Source organism: Montipora foliosa, chromosome 2 (genome assembly GCF_036669935.1).
Source record: "Montipora foliosa isolate CH-2021 chromosome 2, ASM3666993v2, whole genome shotgun sequence".
In the NCBI taxonomy this organism is placed as follows: Eukaryota; Metazoa; Cnidaria; class Anthozoa; order Scleractinia; family Acroporidae; genus Montipora; species Montipora foliosa.
Window position 1 is genome coordinate 32,947,086 of NC_090870.1, and position 26,286 is coordinate 32,973,371.

Sequence of the window (26,286 nt, forward strand, 5' to 3'; positions counted from 1 at the left end):
TTTCTTGATTACAAAATTTATGGCTTCGTCACTACGGATAATTTGAAAGAATAAATTAAATAGAGTGAAAGGTAACTTTGGATAAAAAGAATTTTACATATATAAATTTGTCCTTGCATAGAAATGAGCTTTGTACAATATTTTATGACCAGTCTTGCGGTGAGATAAAAACTATACAAGCCAATCTTCACTTAAACATCTGAAAGTTGTAAAACCTCGGGTTTGTGAAATGACACAGTGCTACCTTGTGATTAAAATACGTTTTAAATAGCCAATACATCTCTTTCCTTGCAACACACACTTTCTTTTGCTGAGGAAAATGTGAGTTTTCTTCACCTGCCATCTTGAATAAACTAGTGCAGGGAACAGGTCAACGACTTAAATATTTCAATTGTAGCATTAAAAATTTCTCGTCGACATCACGATTCCAACATTGAAAGGTGAAATATGCACATAGAAGAATTACACGCCGAACTTAGTTAAGGTAGCTTTTGTATCATAATGCAAACAATCTGTATCCTCAGTGGAGGTTATCTGTTGCCAGATCGTATCAGGTCAGTGGTTATGTTGCTCAGCATTCGTTTCGAGAGTTGTTGCATTTTCCTGGCGGCTCTGTTGGCTACGTCAAGTGACTGGTGGAGTCGATAGCTTTCGAGCTAAAATAGAAAAAAAAATTAAAATTATGGTGATTTCAGTGAACGTAAAGCCTGGTTTTTACTAGCGACGCAAGCAAAAGCGCAAGCTTGAGAGCGATTATTTCAGCGTGAAAACGGGGTTGACGCAAGCATAAGCACAAGTGCAAAGATCCTTTTCCTTGTGCTTGAGTTCGCTTGCGTCGTGTGAAAACGAAACACAGCATACGCACAAGGAAATTTGCTAAATCTGGTCAATTAAATCACTCGTTCCAGATTCCCCGCGTCTGAGCATTTGACTAAAAAATGGCGGATGCCGTAGTTGATTTTGATGCTTATGTAGAGGTTCGTTTTCACTAACATAAGCTACTTATGCTTGTGCTTGCGTCGCTACAACAAGTTAAAAATTAGTGCAGACAATTCACCTTCTTGGGGCGTTATTGATTTACCTATTCTCTCCTACATTGCAGCCCCCCTTCCCCCGTTATCAGTGTTGCTAGTAAGACAAAACGTTGCTGAAATCTTAAATAGTTAACATTAAAAGGGGAAGGGGAAATTGGGGAAGGTTGTAACTGTAGATACGGCGCCTATTGGCAGCTAGAAAAGCTGTTTTTTGTAGTGAAAAACCAACCTCAAAAGCCGGAAGGCACAACTCCTAAAACAAAAGTCAAAAGGACGAGCAAAGCTACATCGAATGTGCAAAGATTCAAGGCGCTTGATTCTCGTCATGATGGGAGAACTGGCAACTGAACAAGTACCAGATGGCTTGATATTTCAGATGGTAGATCAGTGCAGCGAAAGAATACAAGAACGTGGGTCCGATTCCTGTTCAAGCTTGGCGTTTTCAGGCTCCCTTTGCGATTACCATTCTTAGCAAGAGTCGTCACAATCTGCAGCTAAAACTATTTGACTTTGATTTACTTTAAAATTATTTCCCTTAGCAATAGGCCATTTTACAGTTGTTTGCTCAGTGACCTTGCCTATCAATGCCTGCGAGGAGGCCGGTGACCTTGTATTGATACAGACCTCGCTGCTTTTATCATGTAAATTGTGCTGTAATTTTAAGTATTAGTCTACCTTAACATTAGAAACGCACAAAGGTATCTATCAAAGCAGGGTCACCGGCAGCCTCGCTTCCATTCTTAGCCCACGTAAACTAGCTACGACTGTAAGATAGTCTATTGGGTTAAATCATTCGCACCACGTTTTCGGCCAATCAGAGGCGATTACTAACCAAACGTGACAGTATTTTCGTGCGCATAGCGCCTCGTGCTCATATATTTCCTATGCAGCATGACTGGCTCATTTAATATTTCCGCATATTTCAATTGGTTCATTACATAGAATAACTTTGGCTATGCGACAAGTGAAAACCACTCAATGAAAGGTTAGAGTTAAATAGGGGTAAAACACATAGGAATTTTTTTTCCATACTTTAACTTCATTTACTATAGTCGCTCGGTACAACAGTAACTTCGCATATGAAACGTTTGTACGGAATGTCTAAAGGAAAAGTGTGGAATTCTATAATAACCCCAAAATATCAAAACAGCCTTGCAACTACATGTGGTCATTGGCATAGAACTCGCTGCATTGCAGGAGGACAAACAGAATACCTTTAACACTGAATTGAAAGCAAATTATATATAATTAAACTGAACTCTTACCTCATCCCCCTGAGATCCTCCCCAGTTGCTACGGTTGCCTGTATTACTTCGAACTCTTGTATGCCTGTTACAAATAATGAGATTCTCATTAGGGCCCAACGTTCCGAGTGCCAACAGAGACAGGAAAAGAGGGAAATATGAAAATCAATCAACGCAATTAACATAAAAAAATCGCATCAAACGAGGATACAAAAAACATGTATGCTGGTATTGTACCTCCTAGGGGCAGGATACCCCTCGTCACTGTCAGATTCCTCGCTATCTGAAATGTCCCGATCCCGCCGGGACTTTGATTTCCTTCCGGGTATATGATGGATATGATGTACGGTAGATGTGTCGATTAACCCTCCGGAGTTTACTACAGGGACTCCTGGAGTTACCATAGTTGCTGTGGGAAGCACCGGGGATGCGGTTGCTACTCCGGGGTATGTGTGAGTATGGTGATGAACGGGCGGTGAAACAACACTAAAAGCAAAAAAAGATAAGGTTAAAGGACGCAAATTTGGAGCGAAGTGAGATGTAAAAGAAAAACGAAAATCAAAAAAGGCACGTAAGTCGAGAGAGATAGCTCCCATAATTGATAAAGGGGACTGAGTAGAGCAGTACCAAAAAATAAACTACCACAGAAAAGAATTGCCTTTATTTCTGGAAAACGACGACATCACATCAGTACAACCAGACTGCTGCTAACTTTCCGCCTCTGTGGTCTACTATCGAAATCTATCATTTCTATCGAAACGAAAAGCAAGCCCGAGAGATTGGTATTCAAAGTTGATGGAGAGATTTAGCATCGCCACAAGTGAAATGGCAAACGGCAGGCTTCTGCTTGTAATTAAAGCTTTTTTTTTTAATTGCTTGATAGCTGTACATTATATTAACACAACAGGCAAACTAAGCCAACATATAAGTTCGATTTTTGCAAAAACGTAAATATTGGCCGGGGGTCTTCTGTCTGTAGCCTCAAATGCGATCTCACTATTGTCCTGTAGGTAAGCTCTCAATCACTCGGTTAAATAGTACTGATTTCACCGCAAAGTGTTGGTTAAATACGAAGGAGAAGTGATCCTCGCGCGCACTTAGCTGGCCAATTCACGCAATCGTCTCTTACAGAAACCTCAAAACTTCAGGAAGTGAGGGTTACAGTTTCTTAAATTGTCCAGCTAATTGCGAGGATCACTTCTCTCAGAAAAATTCAGGTGCCTATAAGAGACTATTGCTTAAATTGCCCAGCTAAATGGCAGGATGATCACTCTCATTACTATGTCAAATGCTATTCCTTGGGCCAGTCTTGCAGTACGGCAATGTAACTTACTTGTGGTAGTAGGGAGCGTACGGCGTAGAGGCCGCCACTGGTGTAGATGGATGACGAACGAAAGTTGTTGTAACTTGGGGAATGTAAGATGTCTGTGTTTGGGTATTACGAAGACGACGGCGAGGAGAAGAGGTCCCTGTGGTAGCTTCAGGGGATCCTTGAACAGTTCCCGAGTAGCCAGGATAGAAATAACTTCCGTGGCTATGCGACCCAGCATCTCCACAAAACGGGCACAAAAAGTGCATCAGAAAAACGTCGGGCGTTTGAGTGGCTGAAGGTGGCGGAACTGAAACCTGAGGTGCGGGTGAGGGAGGCGGAGGGGCCGGAACAGGAACAGGAGCAGGGACAGGGGAGGGCACGGGGGGTCTGTCGTTTTCCCTTTGTTTCAACTCCCCGATGTCCCTCGAGAGTCCCTCTATGCGATGCCGAAGATCATCGATCCAAGAGGTGCTCTTCTCATTTTCTCTACTCCGCGACATTTCATTGGCCAGAGCATCATATTTTTTCTGCAGATTGTCGTACATGTTAGCCATCTGCTGCTCAGTTCCTCGTCGAGCCATTTCTCGTTCGAGATCGTCGTGTCGTCGACGGAGGTCTTCGTACATTTGAGTCTGCATCCCACGAGAGTTTGCGTCTTGTTGTAGCTGGGCTCTCAAGTTTTGCAATTCATCTCTCAGCTTGTCGGCAGGATCTCTGTAAAAATTTAAACATGTAGACATTTAAGATCTAGTAAAGAAGACTTCGTCGCGACTGCACTTCCCGAAACAGGTCAAGAGATCTTACTAGCGCCAAGTGAACTTATTAGGGAGCTTAAGAAACGATGACGGCGACGGCGAGAACGCCACAAAACAATAACGTTATTGGTTAAAAAATAAATAAATAACGGTGATGCACACGCGGAACGTATTCTAGAACATATTCTTGCGATACTTTTCATGACAACGACGTGAAATAATCAAATTTGAAGTGCACACGACAACGTGAGCATGCATATGTCAACCTTCAATACTCTTTTCTTCCGGCAATCCGCAACCGTTTGTACCAATTTATATTCGCTAATTTTGTACGACGTAAACGAGGATGGAAAATCGCGAATGACTTACGATAGTGTAGAGTTATATTTTGAGATGGCGTTTCGACGATGTCACCGTCGCACACCTATACGTCCCTATTCTTTTTCACGTCCCTTGCATCGCGCGCTACCTAAGGACCTTGCGGACGACACAGAAGTTGCAAAAACACGCCGCGCAATGTGCATCATTTTATCCATCTCTTTCCTATAACCATGTGTTAGAAGCATCGGGTCTCTCAACATTGCACGATCGCTGCGAAGATATCGCCAACGGGCTTTTTTGACGAGATTTGCGCAAACGCAGAGCACACATTACATGCTATGGTAACCGAAGGGCATACACCAGCTTATTCCCTGAGGGCTACAAGAACTTTTGCACAGTCTAAGTGTAAGACCAACGCACCCAATGTCTCAGTTTTCTACACTAGAGCGTGATGTGCCTAGATACGTATTTAAAAAACATATTTATAAAATTTGTACAGTTTTACAGCTTTTAATCTAAACAAGTATATAGTTTTCTACTTTTCTACGTATCCATTATTTCATTCATCTCATTTCTTATCGTAATTCCGCTTACGGCTACAAGATAATAAGATAATGAAATAGCCAGCCAAGTGTATCTTAAACTGGTGGTCTAAGCCGGTGGCAGGACGTTAAAAATCTTGCTTTGCTTTTAATCAGCAACGAAGCAATAGAGATAAATTTTGAACCATGCTTAAGAAAGTGAACTTACTAGGTTCGCTAAAAAATAATAATAATAACAAAATTAAACATATCAAACTCAAACAATTTAAACAAGCCTGAGAACAAATATTGCACGCCTGATTCTAAACGGCATTCGAAGGCTTAAAAAGATAATAATTTAAACTGGCTTTCACTTTTAAGTTTTCATAAAAACAATAAGAAACCAAACATAACCTTCACACGCTTTAATAACCAAGCCACTCAACTGACCTACGATATCTTCTTTCATTGTCACTGTACCCACTACTGCTATCTTCGCCTCTTCTGGATCGCCTGTCAGACCGCAGAGAATCACGGTCACCAGGATAACTGCGCACGCTCTGTTTATCCATAGGTCGCTGGTCTGTTGGCAAAAACAGTAAAATGGCGGTGAAATACAAATTTTCAGAACTGGTCGCCAGCTGGCGAATCATGCTTTATCCCATAACCAAGAATAACCACAAGACAATTCTTGTTTTTGAATCTTTAACATATGATTAAATCATTCGGAACTGGTAGCTAGAACACACCTTTCTTTCGCCACTAAAGTAATGTCTAAATATTAGAAAAAAATCGGTTTCACACACCGTTAATTAATAGTACATGTTCTTCTCGATTCTTCGATGCTTCGACCACCGCGTTTACTACTAAACGGGATCGCGGCCATGTGCTTCCTCCAGAGAAAGCAATGAATCAGTTAGGGGATTACGTGACTTTTTGTGGGCGGAAGAGGAAGATTCAGCCAGAAGCTTAATTGAAAATTTATAAATCCACCGTCAGTAGGTTGGAGAACTTGTCATCTCAGTTAGAAAGCGGACACGTGCAAAATTGACTTCACAAGGCGATTAATAAATGAAGATAAATATCGGTAGAAAAATATACTTTAAGAAAGCAAGTTCCTCTGATTCTTGAAGTTACTGAAATTCTTTTTTATTTTATCGCGTTTGGATACTGGTACGAGCATTGTGGTCGTGTGGGGGCCTAGGCCAAGCAATTGAAGTAAGTCAGTTGTTTGCCCCGCAAGCTGTAGGAGAATCAATAACTACGTTTTGAAGAGCTGAAAAGCAAGGATAAAGTTTGCCTTGCTATGGAAAACACGGACTTAGAACCTTCTGCGTTCCGCTCTATTTCAAATAACCGAAAAGAAAACCATCACCAAACTAAAGTCGTAAAAGTTGAAAACAACGGTGACTTCAGAGGTCTTTCTCGTGCTGTTTCTTTCTTGCTATTTAATTATGACTTTCCTTGCATGCAAAGTAACATTTAAAATCATGTTCTTATGTATGTTATCATAAGTCTGTTGGCGCCTAAAGTATATGATCCGGCGACAATTTTTCTTCCGTAAGTCGCCAGCTGGCTCCTGAGCAAAAAAGTTAATTTCGAGCCCTGCTAGATACGTTAGTTCTTCGAAAATACATCGGTCAAAACGAGTAAAGTTCTTCGTTTCATTCAAGGTTATCAAAAGAAAATTGGACATTTAAATCGAAAACGTATAAAGTAATTTCAATGGCGACCACTTGAAGATCTCAGATGCGCGGTATACATGTACTTCATACCATAGTCTACAGCTCATCAATGGGACATCAATTGATAAATTGTAGATTCCTTAAAATAAAACCAACCTGTAAAGGAATGCTCCTGTCTTTCCGAACAATTTTCGACTTGTGTGACTTACATTTCGACTTGAAAGCTTGAAACACGGTGACTAAATAGAGCTTATTTCGAAAACTAAGATTATAGTTTAACTAACTGCACGAGATACTAGGTCGATAGAAATCGAAAGAGAGAAAATTTAACGGCACATGACCCTAGGTTGCTTGAATGCCGACTTATATCATAACCTGAAAGATATGCTATGTTTAATTAATATCCAAATGTAAACTCTCAAGACCGGAATATTATAAAAGACTCCTGCATAAAAGCATTAACCTCAAAGGAAACATACCCTCACGGATAAAAAACATATCCACTTGAAAACGTACCGGTAATATGGAAGGAAAGGATTCCCGCTAACAAATGCCGCGAATTAAAATCCACTTGTGAGAATTCTTACAGTTGCATTGAATCGTTTTTGATTGGTTAAATAGGGAATAAATACAGTAAATTATCTACCTAAAAACAAAAACCAGTGTCTTCCTCGACCAGTCTCTAAATATGGGGAAGTTCCTAAATGGATTGAAAAACGGTCAGAAGGTTATTGGACTAAAAAAAATCAGTACTGCACGAAAACAAGCACAATACCGTAATATTTGATGAAGCTACTACAAAGCATCTAAAATTCTAGGCGCCACATTTGAGAATCAAAACTCTGGTTGACCAAAATGCAAAGCTCCGCTGTCTCCACACGGTTCACAAAAGTGATGAAATCACACAAGTCTCTCAATGACCAATTGCTGGATAGAATTAGTGGGTACAACACCTGTCACCTTGAGAATTATTTCTTCAATTAATACGCTGTTACAAGTAAACAGATCCAACGGCGAAAACAACACATAATAACGAAAACTGACCGCAACAACGCACGCTATAACTTATTCATCAGGGCATATTTTCCGTTAATGTAAAATAAGTAAATTCGGCGCACCGATATCTTGGCGCTTTTCGTACACTCATTCCAAGAATGTTTTCAATTATTTTTTAATTAACTTTTCCTTTTTGTCTTTCGATATTGAAAGTATTATAAGCCCGAAAATGAACAAATTGCTCACCTTTAATGCCCGAAATTAGCATTTTTTCACCCTTACTATAAACCAAACAATTGTTTGATTAAATCAGTGACCAAAACAACTCATTCTCTGTAAAATTAAAATGCACTTGCTTGTGTGTAATTCGTTCTTAGCGTCTCGTACATAGTATCTTTTACCATACACGTGTCAAGCCAAGACGAAACAAATGCTTTTTAAATTTATAAAAAAAACACGCTTTATCACCAAGCGCACAAAGGGTTCAAAACTTTCAATGGTTCTCTGTCGAATAAAAACGTTTGAGATGTAAACTAGTATTAGGTACAATGTTTTTCGTAACGTTGATTTTGGATATATAGTGCGAATCTAACTTGAAAAGTAAAAAGCTTGTAGACTTTCCAGAGTACACGAGGGTTCTCTTCGGAACTCTGGTTTCGTTTCCCCTTCTCTTGAAAAACAAAACCAAAGTTGAATTTAATCTTCTTCAACTTTATGAGACTTGATTGGATTTACGGTCTTCCCAATCAGTAGAGTTCTGGGCTTGAGACTTACGTTTAATTAGACCTACCAATCTCATTTTTGGTTTTCTACCGCGGTTAGAAAGACATTACAACTAAAACAAAAGAACATCAGGCAACTATTTATGAAGTGTATATACTATGCAGTAATTTAATCCTTGCTCCAAAACCAAATCTAAGGGACTTGTTTTGCTAGCGTAACCTAATTACGACGCTAGAAAGACATGACAACTCTATAAAGTGCTGCACAAGTGTCCAACAACAAAATCAACCAGATCACTGGGGACATTCCTTTCCAACAAAATCAACTGGCAATATTTGGTCAAGAGAGGTGGATGCCCTAATTACAAGTCGATCTTGGGAGGGTACTGAAATAAACTGGGCATGTTATCTGATGTAAAAGCAAAAAACAATAAATCGCATTTTTAATCAACTCGCGCAAGATTTCTTACCAGTGTTTTTTAGTGCATTAGCTGGTCCCTCGTGACGTGGAGTTCTTGACCCACGATCTGCAACTCTACTTTGTCCTGATCTGTCTCCAACACCGTCGTCATTCAAGCTCGGAGTTGATGCGTTCCGTCTTGAAGTGTCGTCAAGTCTTCGGGTATCCTCGTTCTCCGATCTGGGTGTAGGCTGGGTTTGAGTGTGCCGATGACTTTTCCGATCCCGCTGGGATGACGGGGTGCGTATCTGAGGTTTCGTATGCGTTATTTCAAGAGCACGATCTTCTTCGCTTTCAGACAATGACTGCAAAGAAGATCTCCGGCGTCTAAGATCTCTACTCCTCGGCACTAACTTTGGCATGATTTTGGGCATTGTCGAACGAAGTCTATCATCTTCAGTTTCTGTAGCGGATTGCTCCAGCAGTGTAGCGTTCCGCAGTTTATTCTCGCGGTTAAATGTTAACGGAATATCGGGCGACTCGTTTCCTCGGGAAATTCGACTTCCCTCCGAGCCAAAGAATCCGCTATCGAAGCCTCTTTCGGATTCCATAGTTGGGTTCCGGCGTTTGCCTCCTCGATGACTGTCTCTCGGTCTTGCAGATCCATCTGGAAGAAACAGGGGTGTTGAAACACGACTGTCACCTGAAACACTCGCTCTCAGAGGACGGCCATGAGAAACCCGAGAATGCTTAGGCACACTGTCCCCATCGTACAGTCCATTCAAGTCTCGGGAGGGATCGTAACTATTGCTTCTGTTTCGCGCGTTTTTAGACACATGCGAATCACGCGGTAAACTACGGTTGCTTGGAGCACGATCACGAGGTAGGAATGTTTCATCGGGTACGCCTGCAATTTCAGCGTCACGCAAGCTATCGTGATCAGATACGGACCGCAGTGGACGGGTTGCTTTAGCGTTCGTACGAGAAGGTTTGCTTTTGACTTCACTGGAACGACTATCCTGATATCGTGGAGCTGACGGCGATCCCGTCACATCACGACGCAACGGGCTGGAGGATGCCCTTGGAGATTTTACATTTCCAGGGGAGGTCTGAGGCGACGGTAAACTGGAAGACAACAAATCGTTGTCGCCATCGTCTTCAGGTGGAGGGGGTGAGTCTAGGTCCAATGTGGTAGTACCACTTCGGTGACTGTTGCTTCGTGACCGCTGACCTACGGTTGAGGTAACCGACAAGCGACGAGTGCTGTGAACACAAAATACATCTCTGTCAACTTAAAACGTAATGCTTTGACTCTACAGCCTACCTGTCGTTTCTTTTGCCATGCGCATCTTTCATTCGCCCGGATTCTAACGGATTTAAATTTAGTCGAGGTAAACTCTGCCTATCATGGACAATTCAAAAGACTTGAGATCTGAGCGAGAGCAAAGTAAAGAAAGAAGAGAAAATATTTACTTGCCTTGTATGCTCAGCTAATTTCTATGGATTTACATAACATCGCGCTTACAAATACAACACCTCTGTGCTCATTCCGCTATCTTGAAGTATATTAGAAAGTTTGCAAATTACAATATCCTACAACTTTTTTTTTAACTGAATCCAATTGCTTGGGAGGTACAAAGCAATTCACTAGTACCTTGTGACAGAAAGGGAACCCCTTCTCGACCCATCGTGTGCCCCTTGACTGTTGGCAAAGTACTGACTGGCCAGGGGCTCAGATAGGGGATCTTGAATAACACTCATTGATTCAGACGCGAAGTACCCAGACTCTTGAAGGTCCAAGGGTTCGGCATGCTCTCCAAGCCCCTACAACCAAAACAGTGCCAATGATTGAATAACTCAATAACTTTCACTTCCGAAGAAATAGTATCACGGGTATTCCGGTAATTGATAGAACCTGATGACGAAAATTCAGCTGGCAGATAATTTAATCCGACCGCTTTCGTTGACTATTTGAAGACTGAGTCCAAATCTAAATATAATCTTTAAACCTAATGTCCTAAAACTGAAGTCCATGCTGTATCTATTTCCTTCTTAAGTTAAATTTCCAAATACATATGATGCACTAAATAAAATGACTCCACTCTGAGTGAACAATACAAATGCAACATAATCGCTTTCTACTCTGTTGTCTCCCAATATGTTGCTCCCACAACCAAGCGCACAAAAATATATGCTGCAAAATCAACCCGAAAATGAAAAATACCGGCAATATCTTAATCAGTAATCTGAGAGTTGGTAGATAGGGCCAAAAAGAAGGATAAATATAACATAAAAAAGGGCCAAAAATATTATACAAACAAGAGAATTCCGATCTGGATGTATGATTCCCGTAGATGAATGAAAGTTCTTTATAACTGAATACATGCAGTTTATTTCCTCGAGAAAGTTTTGTTGCGGCCAGCTATTTCTTTTATTCACATTATACAGAGTAAATAATAAAAAAAAATATACCGCGATCTTCTTTTACTATAAGGACTGAGTTAACCCATTCCCTCATAAAATTTAGACAACGATTTTTACTATAGCTGACGACAGGCAATTTTACTCGTAGGGCAATACAATATTCGTGATGTTTTGGACGTTCTCGAACTGGACTTGCCTTTAATAATTTTAAGAACTTTAAAAGCCTATTACATTTGATTTCGAGGTCGTGTGATTTCCTGAAACGACTGTTGCGCGAAGGCATCTTCCATTTTCGAGGAATTTTGATATTGGAAATTTGGAACATGTTCACAAAACGTGCCTTATAATGCTAACTGCATGCGGTGATAAGAGACTGAATAAACAGATGAGCAACACATCAATTCAAAAAGGACAAAAATAATCACAGGTACCACAATATAAGTATTCACAAATATGATAAGCGCCGTCGGAAATTTTGTTATTAATTCGCCAAGTAAAGCGATTCGATCATTATTCGTCTTCTTAAGTCGTCTTCGGTTTTCGATATAAATATCAATACTTCTACCGCTGTTCGGTTCAACAGAAATGTGTAGCTTTCACCGAATATTGTCTAACGTGAACGCTTTGGGTTTCCTGTGCTAATAGCAACAACACATTACCAACGAATAAAAGTTACTACCGCACATTTGTTAATTACGCAGATAGGTAACACGATAATTAAACACGAAATAATGCTCACATGCTGAACGGAGCTCCATCTCCTGTTTAGGACCTCATATGAGGCAAAAAATAAACAAGAGCTGGAAAGCTAAAGGACGCCGAATCCTCACAATATGGCATAGGTCACGACTCCTTACCGAACGTCGCCATCTGCCGTCCAGAAACACCAAATAAAACTCGTCTATGGACCCGTCATTTCCAAAACAATTCATACTGAATAACGCCTCTTCAGTTAGAACGATATCTTGCGGAATGTTCCAATAGACGGCTCTCAAGGAGCAACCTTCTCGAATCCAAGACTGTCGACGAAACGTTTGGTCATCGCGCGTTCTTCCTTCACATATTGCTCTCGGCTCGGCTTCAATGTTGGACCGCGTTGGTAATTTTTAACACGAAAATGTCAAAATGAGCAAGCAACACATTAAAATACACAAAAGACGTATTGGCCTAGCTCGCAGATCGTCGCTGATTAAATTGTAGAAATAACAATTTGAATAAATGTGGTTTACATAATTCGGCAAAAAGTTTATGTGAAACCGCTATCGACTCATTAGTGATGACAGAGTGATGGTTTGTTAATTGTTTGATGTATCGTTGCCAAAACTTAAGATGTTTCACAAATTCCGCTCAAATTTCCTCAGTAACCAATATAGATCATCGTTTCTAACAACACAATACACAGAATAGCAACATCGAGCAGAAATAAATGCACATTAATAGGCGTTTCATTGGTCATTCACGAAACTCTCAAAATCAATTAAACAATAAATTAAAAACGGTGTGAAAACAATATGTTCAATAGAAAGTGTTGTACCATTGTCTTAAATTTGGATTATTTCAAATCTAAATATGCAAAGAAGGCTATTTGGATTCCTTAATTGAATGAGATTAATGCCACAGTGAACCGTTTCAATTTGCCTTCATTCCAAGGGAAACACGACTGTCTATTTTTAGACGGTGTTATTTTACCTCTTTGTTGTCGAGATCGCCTTCGCTGTCTGGAAGAGGGCCTGTAAACAAGTAAAGCGCAGTATTAGATGGCAAAGTTTCAATTTTAAAAGAACAAAAAAGAGATTGCCATTACTTTAAGGTTAACAATAGAATGTCACCCAGACAACGATCGTCACTTTCAACAATTTTCTAATCAGTATCAACGGTGTAATGACCCCTACGGAAAAGAGCAGTTTACATATTACAAAGGTTGGATCGTTTCACTATACCTAACGAAAATCTCCTTGCATATAGATCTCCTTCATCGGAATTCAAGACGAAATCTTCGGCTTCTTCAGAGCTGTATCCCTCTCTACAGGCCAAACAAGAAAAAGGACGGTAATTTAAAACCCCTTTGTGTATGTTAAAAGTGATAAGACAGACTCTGCAAAAATCTGCACTTCGAAAACAAGGGACGGCAAAAAGAAGGCTGCAGGAAAATGCTGGTTTATCTACAATCCAACGAGAGATTTGAAAAACGAGCGCTGGAAATACAAACTACACGAATCAGGCCAGGGTTTACAGAGCGAGACAATGGTATATGTGAGGACTCTTTGGAAAAGCTAATAGTACCTCGTTGAGTTAAGACATCACTTGGTGAATAATGACGGCTACTCTGGAGCATTATTCAGTCTTCCTGCAGCTTCAGGTAACCAGTTTAATTTAATATATATATATATATATATAAAACTCCTAAAAATGCAAATAACCTCTACACTCTTCTTTTTGAGAGTTTCGTATTAAAGCGTACAGTTGCTGCCGAAGCCATGTGGAATACCAGCTCTTACTAATACCTGATAACTATTGAGATCATTGAGTTTAATGTGAGCTTTTAACGCTGGAAGTGTATAATGTGAAACCCTGTTGTGTTTTACCTGATAAACTAATAGAATCATGACGACTTTTGATTTAAAAGCACTTTCTCGCATTTCGCAGCGGTAATTTTTTGCAGGAGATGGTAGAGCATTTATACAATTCGTTTCTACGAACAAACTATTCGCTATGATTTTCATTGCAATATACGCAAATAGCACAAATGACAGCAACTTTGTACCAGACCTGTGCGCCATCGCATAATATAAAGTAAAATACCCATTAACAAAATCGATAATTATTTAGAGAAAGCGCACTAGTACATCTACATTCAAACTGACAATCTTAACCCCCAACAAACCACGAAATAATCTAACAAAAAAATAGGTTTGGAAAACATACATTGTGAAAACGAACGTTTATACGGAAACAACATCTACAGCCTATTTTGGTAAGTTACATGTACTACAAACAAGGATGGGGACACTTTGAAACTAAAAGATGAAAGCGCAACACGGTAAAAAACAAAACAAAGCGAGTGGACTAAAGCTTGGCTTTTCGATCACTATAAAAAACCCTCTTATTGCATGGAAGGAGGTACGGCGTAAAAAGACGACAGGATTCAATACAAATATTGCACTTCCCATGACTAACTTTTTTTCTTTACAATACAATGCAATCAGAAAACATAAAAAGAAAATATTACATTGTCGACGCCCAGCGTAAAATCCTTGCGATCTCTTGATCCTCGCTGTTCCCGCATTCCGAAAAGGTTTCTGCCGCCATGCGTGATTCACGAAATGATCATAATCGAGGCACGGATATCTTTAAAATAACATCCTTAATGAGCAGCAACGATCAAAACACCGAATCGGTAAATTAACATATGTTATATTGACTTGTCTACCTGTCGCTAAGGGACACCTGCCCGGAAAACAACATGGTTATTTACCTTTGCATGAGCTTGGTTTTATTTTCACGGACCCAACCTCTGGTTTTATAGTTTGTACGTGAAATTTTGGTACGTTGTCAAAAAAATGAACTTACATTTCTCTCAAAAGGGCTAAAGGAATTAAGCTGTTCGAAAATAACGAAATTGATGCAAAAAAAAAATTTTCGTCAAAGACAAAAAGAACCCACATTGTAGCAGCAGCTCGTTGCAGATATCATACCAACTACTATATGTTACACACTCTGCGGTTGATTATCATTTTTTATCTATTTCCATGAACAGAAAGTAAAGTCAGCAAGTCAAAGACTTCAAGCTCTGGTTAACAAAAAGAAGAGCAATTTTTTCCGCTCTCTTTGTGAAATATCGTAACTGCAGAACAAAACATTACAATACATTTCAGTTTGGGGATAGCAAAACTGGCTTCGGTTGTTCAAAAGGTGGATAACGCTATCCACGGGATAGATCACTATCCAGCGGATAAACACTAGCAAAACCGATTGAGTTATTCAGTGGATAGCGCTATCCAACCTTCGAACAACTAGGGCCAGATCTTTACCATAGCACCGTCAAGAGTCCAAGTTTTCCCCTTTTGATACAAATGCTAGTACATGTACATACATCTTATTATATACTCAACAAAATATCGCGTTTCTGATTGGTCAATGACGAATGCATAAATAGGTTACAGAATGCAGTACGGAAGTTGCTATGGAAACAAAGTGATGGAGTAATTTTCTTGAGTAGATAATAAAATATAAAAAATCGAATGAACTTGATCGTGCATTTCTTGATTTATAGTCACTCGAGATGTTTTAAAAGTTCTCAAATTGCACTCACCGTAACTTTCAAAACATCACTCGTTCTCATAAATCACGAAATACACTCGCATTAATACGATTTCCTATACTTATTGACCGAACTCGAGGGCAATACTGTAAGTTATGGCTCGGGTTTTTTCCATCTTTATTCTGGCCATAAATTGACATCGAAAACAAAGCGCCGTAACTTGTAGAATGGTACGAGAAAATGAGGTTGCTAAGGTAGTTATTATACCTCTAGACGTTTAACAGAAACAACAAGAAACTTTTATTTTACAACTGGCCAATCACAGAGAAATGTCATTTAAAATATATATTACACATCTAGGTCCTTCATTTCTTGTTGGTTCTCAAAGTTGATTAGTTTTCAAGGCTAAACTTGTTTTTTCTACGGACTACGAAAATTACTGTAGTCATCCCTGTCAAGAAGTACTACTACTACCTTATTCCTTGCCATGTCCCTTGACCCTTGACAGAAACAGATTTTTTTTAATAGCCCACTACACCCTCCAACCTCCCAAGCATTGTAATGTGATGGTTAGGAAGCCTGTGACTTGGAGCAAACAACCAGTACCCCTTGTTTGAGGGACTGTTTTCTCAGACTGTTTGTTTTAAAGTGCTATTTCCAGCTTTAGGTGGCCGATCACAGTTTTCGCGCGCGCACTTGCTAACACAACATGGCTTCAATTTAGCATTCATTTTATTTGCTCAATGCTCCCGCTATCTGTACTGTTTTTCCTCATAATTGAACAAAGTGTTTTGATGGTTTTAAGTCTTTTATGAGAAATGTATGTTAGAAAAGGTAACGATGCAAAGAACTCCGCACTTCGCAGATTTTTCTTTGTCATCGAAAGAACCCAACTAAATTCGGCGCATGCGTAGTAAGTTAAAAAATTGCGATTTAATGCAGAATACCTTTCTCAGAAATACGCCTATTTCTCGAGAACCACTAGTTAGAATTCAACGAAATATGGCACGAAAATACTTTAAGAAATAAGTAACTAGCGTATTGAGAAAAATTTGGACTTTATGAGAAATGTATGTTAGAAAAGGTAACGATGCAAAGAACTCCGCACTTCGCAGATTTTTCTTTGTCATCGAAAGAACCCAACTAAATTCGGCGCATGCGTAGTAAGTTAAAAAATTGCGATTTAATGCAGAATACCTTTCTCAGAAATACGCCTATTTCTCGAGAACCACTAGTTAGAATTTAACGAAATATGGCACGAAAATACTTTAAGAAATAAGTACCTAGCGTATTGAGAAAAATTTGGACTTTAACAGAGGAAATTCTAGATATTCCAGTGAACCTTCAACAAGGAATAATGAAAGCTCTCTCTCTAAAATTATTGTCAAAATAGTGTTAACTTGTGAGCATCGTTACAAGCTTGTTGCATGCAAATTATAAAGAAAATCTAACGACCAGGTTTTCTGCAAATAAACAAAACCGATTTTAAAGGCCTCGTTATATTTATTCATGTTGCCATGGCAACAGCATAATATTATACGTCAGCTTATCTATCAAAAAACCGAAGTTCGTGTTGTTAACTTGCTTGCTACCATTTTTGGCGACCAAAGGATCAAGGATTTTAGAGAAAAAGGTAAATGAAACTTAGGTATCAAAAACTGTGTTCAACCACCTTAAATACAGAACATAATTTATGCACCTGTAACGTAATCTAAGGGTGCGTTCGATTGACCCTATTCCGGAATAAGAATACGTGGAGTGATGATTTAAAACGGTATGTCTGGCGCTTTTGAAGCAACGAGGATAATAAAGATATGTTTAAAATAGCATTCTAGAAGGTGTTTGATAATTTTAATGTGAATCTCCGTAAAAACGAAGGATTTCTAACTTCTATTCCATGTATTCCTGTTCCGGAAAACGGTCAATCGAACGCGCCCTAAGACATCGTACAATTACATTGACAATATGTCAATGCTAAGTTGACAATATGACAATATGTGGGAAGAGATGCTGTTCTAATTATACTGTAGATGGTCTCAGAAACCAATAACTCGGAAGAAAAACATGCGAGCTGTAAGTTGCAAGTCCTGCGCTCCTGAGGTGGAGTTAATATCTTACTAAGAGTAAAGTTCTTCAAATCCATGGCCTTCTTTTGCTGTCAATGGATGTAATTTTCTGGAAACAAAATGCAGCTCTTGGAACAAATTTTATATTTACCTTGGAATATCATTCATGCTTGCTTCCTTGATATGTTTCAGTCTCTAGTTGTAAGAAAAAGAAAAGACATTCACTCGTGCGTTGACAAAGAACTTGACAACACTAAACCATTAATTTTTGTTTCACACTCTGGTACTACAAAATCAAAGAGGTCAATTTAATTTTAAAAATATATATACCATTTGAAGAGGAATGATGGGACCACCAATTAGCTAAGCAACTAAAAAGAAGTCTCCTTAACAAATTTTTGGTATTAAAATAATATTGCTGAGACTATGGGGAGTAATCCAATAAAATTATGCGACTCATGAGAAATACCAGTACATGTAATTACTTTTTGAGGGTTACCGTAATATATTTGACTGGGTCTTCAATAACTCAATTTATGTGATGACGGCAGTTTGCATTTGGACAGCCTAAAAGGTGGTCCCTGGTGAAACACCTTAGAGGATCTTTGAGGATCTCCAGGGATCCTTGGAGATTGTCAAGGACCTCAGTGCAAAAGATCTTTGAATATGAGGATCTTTCAAGGCTCCTTGAAAGATCTTTGAAAGTTCTTTAAAGATCTTCAATTGCAATTAGGAGTTGTAAAGATCCTCAAGGAGTCAGTGAGGAACCTGTGAGGATCTTGCAAAGATCCTGGTGAGAATATATTTCAAAATCTTGGTAAGGATCTTTGCAGATCCCTAAGAATTATTTGATGATCTTTCAATGATCCAATAAAAAGGATCTTTGAACTGGTCTTGGAAAGATCTTTATCAAGATCTTTGAAGATCCTTGATGAATCCTCATATAATCTTTAAGGATCTTTCAAGGATCTTTCGAAAGATCTTTGTACATAATCTAATCAAAAAGATCTTTCAAAGATCTTCATGACATCCTTGAGGATCTTCAAGGATCTTGATAAAGATCTTTTCAAGAAAAGTCAACAGATGTTTTTAGGATCCTTGAAAGATCTTCAAGGATCTTGATAAAGATCTTTTCAAGAAAAGTAAACAGATCTTTTTAGGATCCTTGAAAGATCCTCAAAGGATTCTTGAGGATCTTTTAGGATCTTGATAAAGATCCTTTCATGATCAATCAAATGATCTCCTTAGGATCCTTGAAAGACCCTCAAGGAATTCTTAAGGATCTTGGCAAGAAAATTGAGGACCCTTGAGGATCTTTGCAAGGAATTTTGAGGATCCTTCCTAAATTCCTTACTAAGATCCTTAAAGATCTTCATGAAGATCCTTAAAGATCTTCATGAAGATCTTTGAAGATCCTCAAAAGAGCTTCACCAGGGGGGTGTTAATTTACCCATTACCTCTGCCAGGCATTTCATAGCCATTGAATTACTTATGGCTGCTTAAATGATTAGAAGAAGTTAAAATAGATATTAAAGCCACTATAAAGATCAAAGTGGATTCAAACTCTGACAACAATGCTTTGAATAAGAACCAACCTACGTTTAGTAAAATATACAGCCCTTGTTCATTGCATGCAACCCGACAGCCTGGAATTTTTTTTTTCCAGCTTCAATACAATTTGGCTGAGAGTTTAAATTTATTGCCATCACATGCATGGATATACATGTAAGCATGAAAAATATCAACAACATCCGAAAATACAAACTTAAGATAAAGTTGTGCAAAGTTGCTGTTATACCTGCATCAAGTTCTGTAAATCTGGCTCTGCTCGCTGATCTTCCCTAACAACTTGAGGATGCCCATCCCTTGGCCTACAAGGAGGAAGATCATAGTGAATTAACATTTATTTTCAAATACATGTAATGCATAACATCATGTTGGTAATTGCGAACAGCTGGGTCTGATTGTGTATGCATTTCTCTAGGCTGCACAACTGCCAAAAAACAATGAAAATCAAAAGCAGAGTATTTGATTTGCTGTTTGTCTACCCTTCAGTCAAGAGTAGAATGCTGTTGTGATCAGCAGTGTTGTCAGCTAGGTCAGTGCATGTGTTCTGATTTGCTGTGCTTGTGCACTGTAGGGTGTAACTGTGACATTGCATTAATAGTTGTGTAGCACAAAAACGCATGTTTGTGGAGTGTTTTTTTTAATTTGCAGTCATTTGCCCTTCCCTACTTCCCTTTTTGCACTGTTTGTATCAGTGTCACCGGTGTCTGTCTTCCTTTGCTGCATAGGGGCTCATAGCTGGGTTGCCAGGATTTCCCAGCCATGGAAGCAGTCTCTATCTAGGAGCTAGCTACCCATAGGGGAAGCTCCCACCCAGATCAACCAACCTCCACTAGCCACGGAGTTGTTGAAAAACAATTACAATTAATGCCAATGCCATTTTTTACCTGTTTAACAACTCAGTATAACTGTTCCTACGAGCCTCTTGGTTGGGTACCCTGCGTGATGACATGACATAACCAATTTGATCTGATATTTCTTCCAGTCTGAGCCCACATCGATATAACTGCAACATGAACAACACAGTGGTTAAACTCATAAACAATAATTATTGACAATATTATTGAACGTACCTGCACATTATTGCTAAAATTTTCTTAGTTTTAATTAGTTAGCAGTTAGTCTGTAAATTTGGACATAATCTACTAACACACAGCAAGGCAAATACCCCCAACAGCATGCAACTGAAAAGAATTGAGCATGGATTCTGACAGGATGCGGTGATGCAGATTCGCATAATTCCCTAAAGTCTGCATCCTCCACATAATAATTTATGATACATCCTGCATATATTAACAGAAGAAATGCCTGATATTAGTGATAAAGCAGCTGCTTACCATCCTCACAAACATAAAAGCCAAAGAGACTGACTATTTTAAAATGCTTATTTTCCTGAACACTGAAGAAAACATGTCATTTCGTTCTCAAGACGAAAGTTCGTAAGCAGTTTCCACGCATTTTTCAGCAATGAGCCTGGACTCTAGTTAACCTGTTTCAGGCTCGAAATTTTTAAAGATGCAGCAACTTACAAGATATGAAAATTTAGCTGCAACTTATAGTTGCAAATTCAATTGCGACAAAGTTGTACGAAACAAATAAGAGCCCACAATATGTATGTGTAAAAAACCACTGAAAATGGTGAATGATCGAGGGAATGGATCATGGTTCAACCACATTATAATTTTGCTCCACATCTCCAAATTGAAAGAAATTCATGACGAGAAACAATTTTTTTTTCTAAATCGCTTTATTTATTTTAGGAAAAGTTTCAGCAAAATACTAATTGCTAACCCTTTTATTTTAATGGTGAAAGCTGGTCGCAAATTGGCGACTCCTCCAGATATCTTAATCGCAAAGGGACAAAATTCAGTCACAAATGCGACTGTATTGGTCGCAATTTTGAGACCTGATTTACGATAAGCACGTAAATACATTGGACGGGCCTAATTATTAGTTCTATAAATTTTTTTGGAAAAGAACCTGAGTTCAGATGGACAAAGTCATATTGACAACCAGCCAATTGGCTTAGTGCCTAACCTTCTGTGTATAGTAAAGTTTCTTGTCTAGGGGACAACATGGTGGCAGAGCTAGGCCAATTTTAATCCATTCATTCCACTTCACCATCAATATAAACAACAAACAATACCTGAAGTGCACCAATAATGGATTCTTGGCAAAGGAAATATACATTAGCAACATTTGTTTTGGTCTACAGTACATTCATGAATACAAACATCAAAGTAACCAAACCATTTTAAATAATAACTTATATTGTTTTCTTTTTTCTTTTGCCATTCTACCACCCACTGACTCTCCATTGTATTTAAATGTAGTTAGCACAAGCTACAGGGCAAAAAACTTTTTTTTTATTCTACAGTACTTGTCAATTGAACGAGCAACGTTCAGATTTTGGTTGTCCGAAAGTTAAATTCACTCGTCCAAAAAAATTATTTAAGTGAATAACAAAATATCATTAAAAACGTAGAAATTGCACAATCTGTTTTGTACCGAATCTCAAGTCTTAATTTTAACAGTTATTTCAATTTCTGTTGTTTTTTGCTTTTTCTAATACAACACCATTTCATACACACACATCGCGGATCACTCACATTCCTTATGTACAATACACGACTTGACAAAATGTAGCACATTTATGAGGCATTAAAATTGCGATCTAAGATGAAACATGTAAGTCCTGGCAATATTCTGAGGCTGTTTTCAAGGAGATCATCTGATGATCACAAAACTTATCACAACTTCACTTATCTTACCACAACGGTTATTGACTCGTTCAAGTGTTAATGAAGCCTTGTCTCAAAACGAGGTCATCATTTCCATATGTGGAATGTGGATCCCAGTCTTTACTGAAACAACAGAGCCAGATATTCTCGGAAAACAGAGGCGAAAATAGGTAAGTTGCCATGAAAAGAAACCAAAACGCGCGAAACTCAGGCTAGTTTACAATGTCCAGAGATGCTTGGGAACTCAGACCTCAGTAGAAAAGAACCTTTTTTTCCCAGAAAACTCTACTCGTCCCGTAGGACAAGTGTTTTTGGAAATCCACTCGTCTGAGATACGAGAGTACTCGTCTCAGACGGGCGGACGAGCGGAAGTTTTTTGCCCTGAGCTACAGGTATCTCCATGTACATGTAGATGAGTATTTTTATTAATCTTAGTGCAAATGTCGTACAAAAAGAACTAAAAATAAATAAATTAAAATTAAAATTAAAATTAAAAAATAATATTTTAATGGCCAAAGTTTCACAAAACATAGTCCCTCATTACAATAAAGGTTTTATATACAGCCCTTCAGTGACAGAACAAGAAAAAAGTGTAATACTCACTTGTCCATTTAAACTGTCATCTGGAAGAAACTCACTAGAGAAACTACAAGATATAAGATAAAGAACAAAGATAAAAATTACATTGCAATTATTTTATTTTATTAATTTACAGACCTAGATTCTCCTTTTTATGAATTACTATGTACAGTGTGCAGAGGCAGTGGAATTAATGGCTAGATCAGAGAAAAAACAAGGCTGCATATTCAGGTGAAAAGTGGAATATGAGTTCAAGAATATGGAAAAAAAAGGATAATACCCCCGGTAGCTAAATCGTCATAGTATTTCATCAAACGTTTCCGCAAAAATTATAACACAGACTATTCACTGAAGATTCTTTTTGCTCAAATTTAAACAACAAAGTCCAGAATTCGTATTTCTGATACCTTACCCTGAGAATTGCCTGCTTTAAAAGGGTGCCAGGTGGTAGGCATTAACTCTTTTAGTCCTGTCTAATGCCAGACGATTTTACTTGTCAATGGAGCCTCTTCAGGGATGAATGGGTTAATTAGTACTGTTTTTCACTGCCACGTTAAAATACTGTAATAGTGATAGCCCTCTGTGACAGAAAACATACAGTGTGTATGCGAAAAGAAAAAAAGGGATACACATGTAGAAGAGAACGAGAAGCAACTTTCGCCAGCAACCTGCATTTAAGGTGATAGTGAAATTTCCTCACCTTCGGTCAGTGATTCGAGGCAGTGCTTTGTCTGGGCACAAAATGGGAAAAGACCATTTTGCAGTTCTGTGCTCCGTTATCAGGCCTTTGAATAAAAGCAAGACTGGCATTGACCTTGTCTTGATACAAACCTCACTGCTTTTCTTAAGAAAAGCAGTGAGGTTAATTTGTATCAAAAAAGGGTCAACTCCAGCCTTGCTTTTATTCAAAGGTCTGCTAACTGAGCACAGAACTGTAAAATCATCTATTGCTCCTTTTTTTAAACTTTTCACCCTTAAACCAGAGTCCTCACTAAACAAATAAGACAGACTCAGTGCTGAAAAAGCCCCCAATGACGAGCACAATTGTCTGTCGTGAGACAGAGTAAAATCTTAAGAAAACTCATAGGAGCGAAAATACCCCGATTCTACACTGCTATGCAAGAGATTACAACATAAAAAGCTCTTTTGAATGAGAAAGGCACCTGTCTTGACTGAGACATTTCCAGTGGATAGTGATATAGTCAAACTATTTTACAATTTATGATCAATTTACTTTTTTTTCCTTTTTTTTTTTTTTTTGCAGCTTTGAAGGAATATCATAAGTCAACCATGTTATGACAACATTAGAATCATTATTCCCCTATTACTGGAGCACCTAATGTTTTATTATTAATTTGCACTGTGTACTTGGTTGTAAATTATACCATTTCAACCATTATTTGAAAGAAGTGTGTAGTGCAGTACGTTGTTGTAGACACATTTTTATGACATTGAAATTATATTTCTGTCGTTCTTGCATTGGAAACCAAATTTTAAAAAAAATCCCTCGCGTTTGAATAAAATTAACTAAAGACTAATTTAATTAATATCTAAAGGATCAGTTTACACTTTTAAAGGTTTATTTTTTTTCTTTGCCTTGACAGAATAAAGGCTTCATTTCTTGCCAAAGCATACCAGAGGCGTTGGGCAAAAGTAACTATTCTTTTGAAATTATCACCGATGTGGGATCAACTGCAAAATTATTTTTAGCCCTTTTTGAACGAAAAGATGCGAACAAGTTCAGAGTTTTCTGAAAATTATTCGTCATTAAGCTGAAAAAAGTAAAAAAAAAAAACTTTGCCGCAACGCAAAGTACTGTACGTGTTATTTTCAATCTACACAATTGGAGGTCGAGTTTGAATCACGAAGTCTGAAACCAAGCGGAAAATGGCATTTTAACACCCGCATACATCTAAGGATTTCACACTTCAGTCGCAAAACACATCTCTTTGAATTTTACAAAAGTCAAAGACGCCGTGGATCAATACAAAAGTGTAAACTTTGTACTTTCAAATTGACTACAGTTCGGAGGCGATTGTAGTGAGGTTATGTTTGTGTTGACAAAACTATGTAAACAAAATATCCGGCCTTAGATTGTAATCTCTTGCTTTGAAAGAAAAACCTTGAAATTACCAATAGTTTCTTTACAATTCTACTGACCTTTCCTCTTCAAATGAGTTGGGATCTCTGCCGCTCTCCAATCGCTGGATCTGGTGTAACTCTCGTTTAAAATTCTCGTTTTGAGCTTTGAGTTGCTCGCACATATCTCTCAATTCCTGAAGCTCTGGCTCTCCCCACTGTCCCTCCATAACATGATTTTGTAAAGCATCAACATCTTCTTGAAAATACTGTACTTTAGATGACAAGGCAGCCCTTAACCTTACAACGTCAGGAGTCGAAGGGTCAAAGCCGGTGTTTGAAGTTGAAGTTCGTGGGCTGCCATTTTGAGTCCCCGTACCAACGCTGTGACTTAATCTTTGGCCAGTTATTAAGCTGCCTTCGCTTAACACAGCCTGGCTTCTTCTAGGGAATCTGAAAGTACCAGGCTGTTTGTGAGCTGTTCCATGAACGAATGAGCTTTGCTGAGGCGGCGGCAAATCACTATACAAGTTAAGTTTAGCTCCTATCCGAAGATGATCGATAGTATTTTCAGCCTGGGCAAACTTCTTGAGCAATTCATCGTAATCGTCCTGAAGCCGCTGATAAACTTCATCTCTCTCTTTGCGGGAAGATCTCTCTTTTCTCAAACGTTCATGTAAATCCACTCCGGAAGAAGTCTCCGACGAGCTGTCCTGATCCGACAAACCTCTATCCTTCCTTTGTGCTGTGTGTGTTGTACTTGACTGTTGTTCAGCCATGTTTGTACTACGCGATCACCGATCCCTCAACGTTTGCCCACGGTTCTTCTTCATAAACCAGCCAGATCATCCCTTTAGCACGCCCCTGTTCACTTCGCTTTCTCTTTCACTGATATCCCTTAACGAAATCGGGAAAAATTCGTTGCACATTTCCGCTGCTCAGTACGCCACCTTTCGTTCACGATTAGCGAAGTCTCCTCCATGGAAACGAGGCGACGCGGATTCGCTTGGCTGACCACAAGCCCACTTATAAATGCTCGCCTCTCATTGGCTGTATTAAGTCCAAATTGAATTAGCTTTCAGGAACCTTTTAGCTTGTTTATTTTCACACGTTGTAGCACGCAATACAATAAGTGACGAAATGTGACGCAAGGGAAACAAAAGGTATAAAAAATGTGAAAAATTCACTAAAGCACTGTAATGTTACAACTGAAATTTTGTACAATTTGGTATCCAGCAAACTACCTTATCCGGAGGCCATTTTTTCGCGGAACTTAACTTCGTGTAAATGCAAAAGATGAAAATCTCGTGGGACTTAAATTTCGCGCGCGATTTGGCGAAAAAAAATAAGTTAAAAGAAACAGAATTTCGCCAAAATTTCAAAAAGGAAATTACGGGAGCTCCTGCAAACAGTCAGTCTCAGTACGGCGTTTACCCCGAAGTCAGTATGGATACGAAGCACGCAAAGATCATCACCGTTTGTAGAAGGAAGATTGGAACTGCCAGGGAGAGGAACAGAGAAATAATTAACAAACGAAACAGGTTGTTGTCGCGAGTTACAACTACGGACCCAGATAGGAA

The 26,286-nt window shown here is 38.8% G+C and overlaps 1 protein-coding gene across 1 annotated transcript; it reads right to left on the reverse strand.

Moving 5' to 3' along the window:
• On the reverse strand, positions 1-25,705 carry LOC137992876 (uncharacterized). Its single transcript, XM_068838437.1, has 14 exons — positions 24,788-25,705; positions 22,652-22,694; positions 20,195-20,313; positions 19,540-19,612; positions 17,893-17,936; positions 13,355-13,437; positions 13,104-13,144; positions 10,645-10,814; positions 9,061-10,253; positions 5,638-5,770; positions 3,612-4,304; positions 2,516-2,764; positions 2,300-2,363; positions 1-656 (listed from the first exon to the last, which is right to left on the reverse strand). Exons 1-14 carry the CDS (start codon positions 25,483-25,485, stop codon positions 531-533), a joined length of 3,729 nt encoding a protein of 1,242 aa, XP_068694538.1. The 5' UTR covers positions 25,486-25,705; the 3' UTR covers positions 1-530.
• Between the last annotated feature and the right edge of the window lie 581 nt (positions 25,706-26,286).

Bases quoted from the DNA above. Each gene is read 5' to 3' on its own strand.
- LOC137992876 (XM_068838437.1), bottom strand. From the start codon at position 25,485: ATGGCTGAACAACAGTCAAGTACAACACACACAGCACAAAGGAAGGAT. The intron at 20,314-22,651 runs GTGAGTATTACA...TTCATGTTGCAG, and splicing joins ATGACAGTTTAAATGGACAA to TTATATCGATGTGGGCTCAG. The intron at 10,815-13,103 runs GTAAAATAACAC...TTTTGGTTGTAG, and splicing joins GCGATCTCGACAACAAAGAG to GGGCTTGGAGAGCATGCCGA.